The sequence below is a fragment of the Microtus ochrogaster genome, chromosome 4, assembly GCF_000317375.1.
Source record: "Microtus ochrogaster isolate Prairie Vole_2 chromosome 4, MicOch1.0, whole genome shotgun sequence".
NCBI classification, from domain to species: domain Eukaryota; kingdom Metazoa; phylum Chordata; class Mammalia; order Rodentia; family Cricetidae; genus Microtus; species Microtus ochrogaster.
Genome location: NC_022011.1, coordinates 77246820 through 77260455, shown reverse-complemented (window position 1 = coordinate 77260455; position 13636 = coordinate 77246820). Strand labels below are relative to the sequence as shown.

At 37.5% G+C, this 13636-nt stretch overlaps 1 protein-coding gene across 1 annotated transcript in view; it reads left to right on the top strand.

Moving 5' to 3' along the window:
* Scn7a (sodium voltage-gated channel alpha subunit 7) overlaps positions 1–12851 on the top strand; it is a 66310-nt gene extending 53459 nt beyond the window's left edge. Inside the window, exons 20-25 of the mRNA XM_026778699.1 lie at positions 2233–2511; positions 3205–3258; positions 3591–3728; positions 5401–5505; positions 6014–6284; positions 9801–12851. Of these exons, the coding sequence (XP_026634500.1) occupies positions 2233–2511; positions 3205–3258; positions 3591–3728; positions 5401–5505; positions 6014–6284; positions 9801–10864 (1911 nt within the window). The 3' untranslated portion in view covers positions 10865–12851. The remainder of the gene's footprint in view (positions 1–2232; positions 2512–3204; positions 3259–3590; positions 3729–5400; positions 5506–6013; positions 6285–9800) is intronic.
* The last annotated feature ends 785 nt before the right edge of the window (positions 12852–13636 follow it).

Genomic DNA, 13636 nt, shown 5'->3' with positions numbered 1-13636 from the left:
GTGTGTGTGTGTGTGTGTGTGTGTGTGTGTGTGTGTGTGTGTGGTGTGTGCTTGTAACTGCCAGGAAATAAAACTTCAGTCAGTTCATTAACTATTTCAGTATTTCAATGAATTCTTTATTAATTTTATAAATGTTTTGATCACATTCACCCACAACTCTTTCTTTGAACGTCTCCTAGATCCACCCCTATCTCCTTACATCTCCTACCCATATCATATCTTTTTCCTGTGTTTTATTTAATAACTCATTGACTCTAATTTGTGTGTACTTCTGGGTGTGAGAAATCCACTGGAGTACAACTGACCGACCAAGAGCCACACCCTGAAAGAAAACTGAGCCTCGTTCGCCAGAAGACATCACTAGCCACAGCTCTTCATTTAGTAACAGGGGCTCAGGAACCTCTTGATCCTCTGTTTACTCCATTCTAGAATGTAGACTTGTTTAATCTGTGCTGGCAACAATGGCTGCTCTCAGTTCCTGAGTACAGGTGTCCTGTCATGTCTTAAATACAGTTTCACCCTGGTCTTTCCTGACCAGTGGCTCTTAGAATCCCTCTGCCCCCTTTCTGCCCGGGTTCCTGAGCCTTGGTTCCTGGGCCGTGGGGAGGAAGAATGTTTTGAATGTTCGATTCATGGCTGAACACGCCACAGTCACTTAGCCACTCCCCTCACATTCTCCTGTTGTTTGGGCATTAACTGTTATCCGAGGCATGGAGAGACTTCTTCGGCCATGTCTAAGAGTTGGACTGATCTACAGCAAGAGAAATATAAATTTTTTAAGATAGTTTGATACAATGTTCATTTAACAAAATAATAGTAGCAGATTTACATTTAGGACCTGGTCAGACAGCTTTGCTGCACTACACATGTCTCCTCCTGAGGAGGATACCTTATATCCAACCAGAAATCAGGCAATTATCCCCATAATGCTTACAGCTATTGCACCTTGGCCATGTCTTGTTTCACCATTCATTACTGCAGTTCCCAGCACTTGCAGCTTTTTTGAAGGTTTTTAAAGACTTTCCTGCCCCTCCCTCCAGCAGTCTGCATAGCACATTCTGATATAATGATGAAAGCTAATATGGAGGCAGCTTTCAATGACCACCTGATTTTTCTAGATCCTGTGACCAGTGTGTGTGGTGTCTTCTGCAATAGGGTCTCATCATCAAATATTTGTGAGAGACAAAAAGTAATGAGAATACTGGGGCCCTCAGGGTCTAACTACTCAAGAGGAGATATCCCACACAGGCCCTAGGCTTTTGGTTTAGCAGCCTATGGCTTCTTGAATAAGCATAATCCCTATGTCGGGTGTCTACAATTAAACTATTAAATGAATGTATGTAGATAAATATGTATGTGAATACATATATAGAGAGATGTAAATATGGCTTTAGAAGCATCCTATGTGTTAATTGTCCCTCCCCCAGCTCCTATCCAACCCAACATAAACCTCATCCCAATCACTCCTCTTTTGTGCTTCTTATCACCTATGTTCTAGTTACCCATACCATTCCCTTAAGGTCCTTCTTCTCCTTTACCACCAATGGACCCATTTTAGTTCAAATTAAACAATGCAAAGATTCCAGGCTAAGATCACATAAAAGTTTTAGAGAGCATGTAGTGATGGTAGTTCTAGATCCGGGTTATCACTCAGCACAGTGTTTCCAGCCCAGGCCATTCACATAGACATCCCATAATTTCATTTTATGGGAGTTAGAGCTGCATGGTCAGTGAGCCAATCCATCACCAATATATCCATTTCTGCTTCATATTTCCTGGGCCGTTCATTTATTGTCTCCTTTGTAAGTCCAACCTTTCAAAGATCATAAGCTTCAAGTCAGTTCTCAGTCCATCCCCTATCACTGTTTGTATACTTTCTCCACAGTCTAATTAATGCATTGAGTTTAAGTTATCTTAGCCATTCTAACATCATATACAATCTCAGTGAATGAGTGCAGTCACTGAATAAAAAATTTAGTCTAGTACTTGAACTAGTCAGTTTTGTTGCCTATCAATGATGTACCAATTTTTTACGTTTAAGGCCTTTTAGTATATTTTTATTAAAATCAACTATTTAGATGATTCCAACACTTTTATATGAATTATTCAGTCTCTGGATATGCATTGTATATGATTCACTATGGCACTATATTAATGAGTACTTTTAATGTGATCAGACATGAAGACTGTTCTCCCTTCCTGATATAAAACCTTCACTTGTTTATTCTCCAGGTGGTTCTGACAGCTTTGATAAAAACAACATCACCCACTTGGAGTGTGTTTCTGATCTGTCTAATGACCTGGCTGCTTTTCAGTATTATGGGAGTATACTTATTTGCTGGCAAGTTCTACAAATGCATAGACCCAACAAGCGGAGAAGTATTCTTTATACATGAAGTTATGAATAAAAGTCAGTGTGAAAATCTGGTATTTAATGAATCAATGCCCTGGGAGAATGACAAAATGAACTTTGATAATGTTGGAAATGGTTTTCTTTCTCTGTTCCAAGTGGTGAGTATACTTTTTGAACTACTGAAAATCAAACTGACTTTCAATCTAGAGTTCAAACTTGTATTTTGAAGAGAATATGGGTAATTTATAGATGTGCCCATAAAATAGCTGAGCAGTTGTTAACTGATAACAATAATGAGATTCATGCTGTTCTAGCCTTCTTTGAAGATCTGATAAAACATAGTCCTTGCTCTTGTGGGAGAGGAAGTAAGAACAGCAGTGCAGACAGAAGCAAGGAATGGCAGGACGTGGCTCTTTCCTCCCCTGCTCATTTAGTGACAGGATCACAGCCTTTCAGTCTATTGGCTTGCGATGGTCTTCATACTGATTAACATGCTGAGGGATGGGTCCTTGGTTATCTGATACCAACAAATACGAAGGGTCCACCATTCACGGGTCACGTGAATAAGACCAAAAGCTTTTATGCTTATTAGCATATATTTACAATTCAAAATTAGTTCCTATTTTCTCTCTTATTCTACTGAAACCATGCTAAATAGTTTATGAATATTAATAATTAGGTAAATAAATTGGACATGTTAAGTGTCTTAGTTCCACAATGTATGGAAGTGTGGCAAGCCTCATCATTCAGCGTTTTAGAGCACTAAACAAAAAAAAAAAATGAAGGTTTGCTTTTTATTTACCATAAAAGTTTTCTATAAAATTCATCAATATTTATCTTACTTTTGACAGGCAACATTTAATGGATGGCTGGGAATTATGTATTCAGCAGTTGATTCTGTTGATGTAAGTAGCTGACATTCGCAATGTCATTATCCAGACGGTAACTTAATCACAGATCACAAGAGTAATTTATAAGGATTAAGAATGTCAGAGTTGGTGTTTCATGGGCACTGAATATTTTCCCAATAACACATCAACAATTGAGTCTCAGCTATCTCTCTTGAAAGATTGTTATCTTTTTCTTCACAATAACTGGACTAAATAAACACATTTAAAAGCCCAAATGAGCAAAGCCATGAATAAGACCATGATACCCTTGCACCAAGAAACTAGGGAAGCATTTGATTTATGTATTAGCATCCATGTTTTACTAATTTGTTCACATTCAATTTTAGGTATATATGCAGCCTCTTTATGAACACAACCTATACATGTACAACTATTTTATCATCTTTGTTATCTTTGGACTATTTCTCCCTCTGAGTATGCTGGTTGGTGTTACTGTTAGCAATTTCAACAAGCAGAAAATTAAGATAAGTATAAATATTCTTTGTATGTGCTTAAAATTAAACAGCTTTACAAAATACTTCAAGAATTGCCTTATTGGTTTAATGTCATTGTTACATGTAAAAATATAAGTGAACAATAACTAATATACTTATATATTGTAAACTTTAAAAAACACCCAGCCTTACTGTATATGCAATATTCAAAATGTAGTCAGACAAGAGCTAAAGTTAAGAAGTTTCTACATTTATGTGTGTGTTTATAAATAATAGTGTAATGACCTTACTATGTCATTAGACAAATATATGCATACATCCAGAAAAAAGTCCTATTCTTGAAATAGAGTCTGTCTGACTATTGTTTGATATAAGGAGATGATAGTCTTCAAAGCATTGTTAAAGGTACATTGTCATTTTTGTGATCAAGTACAAGACACAAATGATGATATATGGTGATTAAATGTATTTCAGATTTGGTATTGCACAAACAAGGAAATCTTTCCAGAAATATACAAAATCAATGAGCTCTAATTGGTCAAACTGGATCAATTTCAAGATACTTCTCTCTCGACCTACAGTCATCATCAGCTCTGTCCAAATAGCGAGCGTGTGTGTGTGTGTGTGTGTGTGTGTGTGTGTGTGTGTGTGTGTGTGTGTGTGCTCACATGTATATGCATATGTCTGTATCCACATTTGCCTATCCATATAGAAACCAAAAGTTAACTTTGACAGAGCTCACCAAACTAGCCAGTGCACTCCAGGGATCTGTCTCTGCTTCTGCCTGCAACCTTGAGATTACCTGTGAGGTCCTCCTACAGGCTTTTGTCCCTCTCAGGGATGATTCTGAGAGTTCTCAGACTCTCAGAATCATCCCTTTGTTTACAAGGCAAGCGCCTTGCCCCAGGCATCTCCCTAGCCATAGAAGAGTTCCGTACATCAATGTGTTCTAAACCTCTAGAGTCATAACCAGCATGGATACAGCCTAAGTTAGAAAGCTCTTTCTTAAGTAGAGAAAGTTGCAGATCATAAAACGGATGCATAGGCATGTTCAGCAGGTGGGTCTGCTACTCAGGGGGAGCTGAAAGCTAATTGACAACCTATGATTTGAGTCGATGCTGAAGCAGCCTAGGACTGCCCCACAATGGAACAACATATTAGGGTTTGTTTCTGGGTTTCATGATGGTGGTACATGCCAGTTCTAGTGACGAGATTCTGACTCAGAAAATAAACAATGACTATTCCTAGATTAAAGACACGCTTCACTTTATATATATTGTTATGAGATACTGAAATTAGCACTAAAAACACAAAAATGAATCAGCTGTTAGATAAGAGTGCTATACTTTCAGAATTATGTATAAGAATCTTTCAGTTGCATTTGTAAAATAAGACAATAACTGAATTTACACAAATGCAAATCAAATTTTATTTATTTCTTCTTGTTAAAAGACTCAAATGTTATTTGTTGAAGTCCGTTCTTACAGTGGGCCTTCTTTATCTCTAACAGAAAATAGAAAAGTGTAATACAGATGATTGAACATCATGTATCCTGTGTACTTCATATGAATTTTCATATAGAAATATCAAAAGTTGACTAAGTAAAGAATGATGACCAGGTCTCTGAAGTACACATCAGTAAAAGAAAGAATTAGATGAAATGCAATTCAATTTTCATATATTTATTTATTTATTTATTTACCAGGGAGGATCAAATATCTTTATAACAGTAAAACAGAAAAAGCAATACTGGGCACTGAAGAAGCTCCTGTATGAAGACCCTCAGAGACCAGCACCCCGTCCCATAGTAAGAAAATATTATTTTAAATTAAATAAATAAATTTATTGGTAATAGAGTGCTTTCCTAATTAACCCTATCACCACGATGCTCGATCCCTATCACCATGAATAAGTAAACCGCTTTACCAAAAAGTAAATATAAGTAAATATAAGTTTATTCATTATCTTTTTTAAAAAGTTAAAAATGTGTGTTATTAACAAATATGTTAGGTGTAGTGGGGCATGCCTCTAATCCCAGCACTTGGGAGGTAGAAGTAGGCATATGAGGAGGTCATGGCCAGTCTTCACAACATAGCAAGTCTAAGACAAGCTTAGGTCACATTATCCTGTCTCAAAATATAGAGATAAATACAGTATATATAATCTTTTGACACAATTATAAAATATATTCTTTGACAAAGAATTCACGTGTTCCTTAATGTATTATTTTGAGAGGGAACTTGTAGAATCCAGAACTATGTATATACTTATATAAGTAACTCATTAATCGATATTGCACCTTTCTTCACCTACAGAACAAGATCCAAGGCTTCATTTTTGACCTAGTAACACATCGTGTCTTTAATGTTATCATCATAGTTCTTATCTGTTTCCAAGCAACAACCATTATGATACAAAATGATGAGCAGAGTCCACAAATGGAAGCTGCCATCTACTGGGTGAACTCCGTTTTTGTTGTGCTGTTCACTCTGGAATGCATACTGAAGCTCACTGCCTTCCACTGCCACTATTTCACCAATGTGTGGAATGTTCATGATTTTACAGTGATTGTTTTCTCCATTACAGGTGAGGTTTGTTTCTGTCAAATTTTCTATATAGAGTTAATTCAGTCGATCACAATGCCTACCAAGATAGTGACCCTTCAGAAGCAAAATGATGAGACTATTTTCTTCCTCAAAAGAGTGAATTACTGTTTGTAATATATATTTTTCTTTATATATTTCATGTGTTAGAAAGCTTAAAGTATCTGTCACAAACACATGATACCTGCTTGGTAATCTGTAGTTTGTGACATTCAAGGCTGCAAGAAGAAGGAGCTCTGTGTTTTAAAGTGGCACTCACTAAGATTTCTTGCTTCCAAATTAAAAAAAAAAATTCCAACCATTGCAGCATTAGAATTTTAGGATTTAAAGGATTTTTGTTGCTAGTTTCATAGTTTTAGGGTTTAATGAATTTGTCTCTAATTTTCTCTTCCTTGGGCAATCTCACTCTTTGTTGACAAATACATTCCATTAATCCTCTTGCCAAATAGATTGGGCTCTGCATATAAAGGTTAGAAATAACTTGTATACGTACCTAATTTACAGACTCTCAAAGGATACATGTGCACAGCAGTACACGCTCATACTGCTGTTGCGTAAGAAGCAGGAGTGCTAAAGCACATATAGAGGGAAGGGTACCTTGTCAGTAAATGATGGTCAGAGAAAACATCATATAAGAAGCAAATTTAAACAAAGGCATACTAGGTGAGGACATAGACAGTCACTGCGTTTAGGACAAAATGATTTCAGGAATAAAGTTTATTTAGTGTTTGCTTCTGTATAACCAGAATGTGAGCTCCATGAGAGTAGATAACATTTAAGAATTCATGATGTTAGATACTGCACCTAAGGCTTGGGGATCCTCACAGAAGAGGAATCAGGAAGTTTGTAAGAGCTAGAGGATCAGGAAGTTGGATATGTCTCCTAGAAATGTCAGAAACCACACCCATAAAGTCTCCCCACTATGACTGCCTAAACATGGCTGAAGAAGGATGCTAGACACGCTCTGGGGGTAAGACAAAGAGATCTTGATCCTACACAAAGAACTACAGACAACTAAGGATTGTTGAGAGTGAAATAGTCTTTACCAAAAGAACATCAGTTGGTGACCCAATACCAAATGGCCAGCCCTGAAAACATACATGCAATAACATTATCAGACAGAGCAGGTTATATTTCTTTATTTAGGGGTGTGTGTGTGTGTGTGTGTGTGTGTGTGTGTGTGTGTGTGTGTGTGTGTGTCTAACAACAATTAATGAAAAAAGAGGCCATGAATTTGAAAGAGAGTAATGCAAGCTATATGGGAGGGTTTAGATGAAGGAAAGGGAAGAGAAATTAAAGTGATTAGATTTCGGGGACCAGCCAGGGTAGGGGCATTGGGATTTAGAAATATAGTAAAGAATATGAAGACACATTTAAAAATAATAAAACAGAAACATATAGAATAGTACCAGGAGGAAATTCCAGTGAATACTGAAATTGCCCATTTTTAATTTCCAATTTCTTAAAGTACCCCTAACCACAAAAGGTAGGTGTAAGACAAAAAAAAAAAGTACTTTAACAGGGTACAAGGAAATGAATCCAAGTGAAGGTCATGGGCTTAGTCTGCTGTTGCAAGAACAAAACAAGTCACACTCACACCCTAGACCAAAACATTCTGTAAGCAAACCTCTCCCTGGGTGGAATCCAATGCTCTCATCTTAAAGGAACTTGAACCTTAGTCTTTTGTTTGAAGCAGAAACACATCTGCTTCTCTATTCCTGAAATGCAAGGTCTGGCTATTAGCCACACCTGTTGACAATATCCTCGAGGAAAAAGAACTCTCTGGACGAAATCTAGGTGGGACCTTTGTGAGAGGTAGAAACACAATAACCTTGAAGGAATTTACATAAATCCCAACTCTGACCTTTGGTCAGTGTTGACATAGGCTCACAGTTTTGGGCCTCCACAATTAGGTTATAATCTCAAAAAATTAAAAGAAAGACTTTTAAAGGTCTAATGATATTAACCAGGACTTTCATCACAGAAAACATAAACTACCCACCTGAAAGCACATTAGCCCTTTCGGAACTGTCGGTACTTTCAGGAGAATAGTGAATTCATGCCACCGACTACGGAGAGAAGGAATGTGCGACTGTTAATAGAAAGATACAGAGAGCTAGAAGAGGCACCAGGAAGAAAACAACTGAATTACAGAACGACAGTGAAGGGGAAATCAGCCCGTGAGACAGCGATTAAAGCCTGATGCTCCACTCTTCTGGCCCCAGGCACTGATGCAGGCATCTGTAGTCAAGTGAAGAGTATGGTTGAGTTGAGTTGAGATTGTGGAAGCCTGGGGGGGGGGGAGTCCTTTATTGAGAGAGAGGCTGACGTGAACGGGCTGGAGCCATTTAGTAAAGCCTTCATCTGGCTGTAAAGGATGAGGACGGTGTGGTTCACAGAGCCAGGGCATAGGAAAGGACTGAGTGGGACAGCACGATCCACAGAGAGTCAGAATCTGACCTCTTAATAAAAAGATTGAACAAAATCTGCCTGCGAGTCCCACTGAGAAGGTACAAAGATGCTGATTGGGCTTTTGGCCTGAGAAATGTAGAGGGAAGGAGAATATGCCTTCTTCACTCTTGACAGTGTTTCACGGAAAATCATGTCATCAGGAGAACAGATTTTAGATAAGGTGTTTTATTTCCTGGTGAGGAGCATGTGGATGAACTTGTGCGTGGTGGAATGAAGATGCTTTTTGAATAGTGGAAGAGCTTGGGAGACTGGGGAGAAGGGGATTTTGGCTAGGGCGAGAGTCACTAACATACTTTAGAGGGAATATAGACATGACGGAACCTCACAAAGATGCCATCTTATCGGGTCGGCATTTTAACAAAAGTGTCAGCCATGATCCCTTCTCTCAAAAAACAGAGCAAAGCTTCATGACACTTCTCAACCAAAACCCAGTGTGACATTATAAGGAAATGCTTACAACTTCTACTCATATGTAAAGTTCTTTGGCCTGAAATACTACTTATAAAAGAAACAAAATAGGTTACAATTTATGATTCGCTGAATGTTAAACATTTTATACCTGTAGTTATCAATAATGTCTTCTTGACTTGCATCGTTAATAGCTATCATAAGTTAATGGATTATGAAATCTTTGAGAGAATTTATATTATGCGTCTCCCAATATTTACATGATACATTTTTTAAGGCATTCAGTATAAAATTGAGCAAAATTCCTTAATCCAGAAATATTCAGAAAAATTTTGATTATTGACCTAAAGTGTACATTTGGTCATCTGTGATTTCAGAAGTACCTTGAAAGTGTAGAAAAATGTCTTCAGAATTTGGTAAGTAGCCTAGTCATTGTTACAGTTAATATTTAGCTCATCCAATGTTTAACATGCTGTTGCGTGAGCTATGTTAAGTGAGGGATTGACAGTAGGTTCATGATCCATAGAAAAATAGAGTGCTTGCAAAATAAATGACGTTTTCTGTACATGGTTGCATTTGGGTAATTTTGTTGCCTACTTGTATCTCTTCTCACACTAAGGATTGTTGCTGCCTATGACAATAGGACAACACTTTGTGCCTCCTTCATTTGTGCAACTGATACTTCTCTCTCGGGTCCTCCACATCCTCCGTCCCGGGAAAGGACCAAAGGTGTTCTATGATCTGATGCTACCGTTGCTGCTGTCACTCCCTGCATTGCTGAACCTTAGTCTTCTCATCTTCCTGGTCATGTTCACCTATGCCATCTTCGGAATGTACAACTTTGCCTATGTTAAGAAAGAAGCTGGAATTAATGATGTATCCAACTTTGAGACCTTTGGAAGCAGTATGCTCTGTCTCTTCCAAGTTACAATATTTTCTGGTTGGGATGGCATGCTGCATGCAATTTTCAACAGTCAATGGTCAGACTGTGATCCTGATAAAATTAATCCTGGCACCCAAGTCAAGGGAGATTGTGGGAGCCCTTCTCTTGGGATTTTTTATTTTGTCAGTTACATCCTCATATCATGGCTGATCATTATTAATATGTACATTGTGTTGATCATGGAGTTTCTGAGCATTCCTTATAAGAAAAAACACAGGACCTTGAGCGAAGATGACTTTAAGAAATTCTTCCAGGTATGGAACAGGTTTGACCCTGATAGGACCCAGTACATAGACTCTAGCAAGCTTTCAGATTTTGCAGCTGCTCTAGATCCGCCTCTTTTCATGGCAAAACCGAACAAGGGCCAGCTTGTGGCTATGGATCTCCCTATGGCTGCAGGAGACAGAATTCATTGCCTTGACATCTTACTTGCCTTTACAAAAAGAGTGATGGGAAAAGATGAGAGAGTGGAGAAAATTCTTTCAGAGATAGAGTCCGGGTTTATCTTAGCAAACCCTTTCAAAATCACCTACGAACCGATTACAACCACTTTGAAACGCAAACAGGAGGCAGTTTCAGCAACCATCATCCAGCGTGCGTATAAGAGTTACCGTTTAAGGCAAACTGACAAAAACACATCAGATATCCCTGTAATAGATGATGACAGAGATGATCCCGCTTCTAAAGGTGTCCATTCTGACAAAATCAAGGAAAAGGCATCTATTCAAACCCACATCTAATTTCAATTCTCATTTCTGATTTCTTCCCACATCTCCCAAACACTTAAAGTTTAACTAAGGATGAGTACTGATCGCAGAGTAGAGAAAATAATTATATGTTTGTGTGCCCACACATCTCATCTCCAGGCCAAACTCATGTTCATGTTCAGTCTGCCCTATACATCAGGGCCAAAAGCACCTCAGTATTGGTACAGTTAGCTAAAGCAGATTACTGTTGTGGTTTGGCTATTGAATTTTTTCAACATGGCTTGTCTGGTGTTGTCTCTAGTGGAAGATGAGTGGGAGGAGATGGGAAGAAATGACAGTAAAATTCAACAGCTAAATATTTTTCCTTTTCTATCTTATATGTGATTTTACAGGCTAGGTAACCACTCCTGGGACTTAGTTTCAAATATGTGATACTTCCTTAAATTGAGATTTTGCTTCTGAAATAGGAAGTACTGGATTAAATCAGAAACTTACATAAATAAATGCTTCTGACAGTAAGGGAAAATGCAGTTCTTTAGAAAGTGCCTTTGAGTTCAGTCATAGAGACTTTAGGGCTAATTTGTAACAAATACTTCTTAAGTTTGGCTGAACACCTCTTTTTGCTTTTCTTTCTTCTTCGCTTTTCATATGCTTGCTTGCTTGGTTCTGTTGTGGTAGTGGTGGTGGTTTCACAGTTGTTATTTAGTTCTGACTAGGGTATGTTGGCTCATTGGTTGGTGTATGTTGCTTCATTGCTCTTGGATTACTGGTTCCTCATCACTCTGGCATGCTGTGCATGAGGTCCAGCTCAGCAACAGATTAGATTCATAGAGCAAGAAGCATAGAAGAACCTACACATTGAACCTACATTTTCTGTATTTTCTTTACATTTATACTTTTGTAAAAGTACACATTTACTAAATAGATATAATAGATATAAAGGTTAATGGACTAAAGCTTCACCTCATTATAAAAACTGATGTATTTTTTACCATTTATTCACAGCAGATGCATGCTATCACATAAATTAGAAGGGTTGAAGGGAACCAGTGTGCCTAGGGATTTTCAGTGCCCTAACCCTTAATTAGGAGACTGGTCAATTGAAAGTTCTTTTCATTGCACTTTGTATTTCCTGTAACTTAAAAAGGAGAGTGATCCTTAAAACAATAAGGACTATGAAATAATAGACAAAACTAAGTTGGTATTTTATAACATCATTGTACGTAAATTAATTTTAATCGCTCATTTATCTTTTCCTTGTCGTTTGTTTTATATATTGTCATACATATAAGTGCTCACAAAATGTTTTATATTTGAGAATCTGTAAAATAAAAGATTAATTTTCACTACTGACATCAATATAAATAGTTGATTTTTACTTATTCATAAAATTGTTTACTTCCCTTCCTGTAGTTGAGACTCTGATATTTATTCCATTTATATGAAAACTGATTTCACTGTGCCTATGAAGTCCTTCAGAATTAGCCAGAAAACAACACATATTCTGTTGACTTACAAAGCAAGCTTTAAATGTGTTTTATGACACTAGATGCAATTATGTCCTGGAGATTGTAATTTAGGATTAATGCGTGGTCTTGAGCAACTTCTGTTATCCACTTCCGCTCCTCAGAAACTTAGTAAATTAACCAATGTACCTTGAAAGATCACCTAAGTAAATGTAATTCCAGAGTCCGGTGGGTTATTTTGACAAGAGTATTTCCCTTTCACGGTTCTCTCCGTCATGTGATGGAGACAAGAAAGGCGTGGGAGGTTTAACTGGTGACAGCTGGTGTATTATCTCAACTTCTCAGATTTCCAATTCCTGGGAATGCCTTAATGTGGAAATTGCTGCAGATACTAAAACTGAATTGTGACTGGCTTTGCTTCCATAAATCCCATGAAGACCACACACTAATTTGAGTTTAATATCATTTTGCTATTACTTATAAAGAATGGTAAGCAATAATCACCCAAAATTGCAGGAAGGTGAAGGACTGTTGCCATATGTTCTACTTTTGAGATACTGCAAAACATAATAAATGCCTCCTGTTAAGCACACTTGGCTTTGTTCATTTTTATATTATAAATTTGTAAGCCAGATTAGCAAATTTGATTAGTAAATGTTTGCGTAATATTTACACAGTAATTTATTCATTTTTTCATTCTCATGACTTGAGTGAAAATCACTGTGTTGCCCGTGGATCTCTGATGTTTAGGTGTCAGTGTTTGATCAGCTATCACATCTGTGAAAGAACAAACTGGGATTTTACTGACTCACACTGTATTTGAGATTCATTTAGTATAATCTCTGTATTTAGTCTTCTGTCTTACTAACACAGGATGTATTTCCGTTTTAATTAGAGGCTTATCAATTGTAAGGGCTTTCTAGAAAACAATTTTTATTCTATTGGTTTCCCCATTTCCTTTTATTAGTTTTATCGATTGTTGGTATAAGGCCACTTGTTGGTTCCCAGCAGCTTAGCCCTGAAATCATCACACAGAAACTATGTTATTTAAAAGACTGCTTGGCCCATTAGCACTAGCTTCTTACTGGCTAACTCTTACATCTTAATTTAACCCATTTCTAGTAATCTGTGAATCACCACAAGGTCGTGGCCTACCAGCAAAGTTTCAGCATTTCTGTCTCCAATAGCAGCTTCATGGTTTCTCTTGATATCGCCTCCTTTCTCCCAGCATTCAGCTTAGTTTTCCTCACCAGCTCTGATCCCCTATAGCTCTGTTATAGGCCTAAAGCAGTTCCTTTATTTATCAATGGTAATCACAGAATAAAGAGGGAAATCCCAC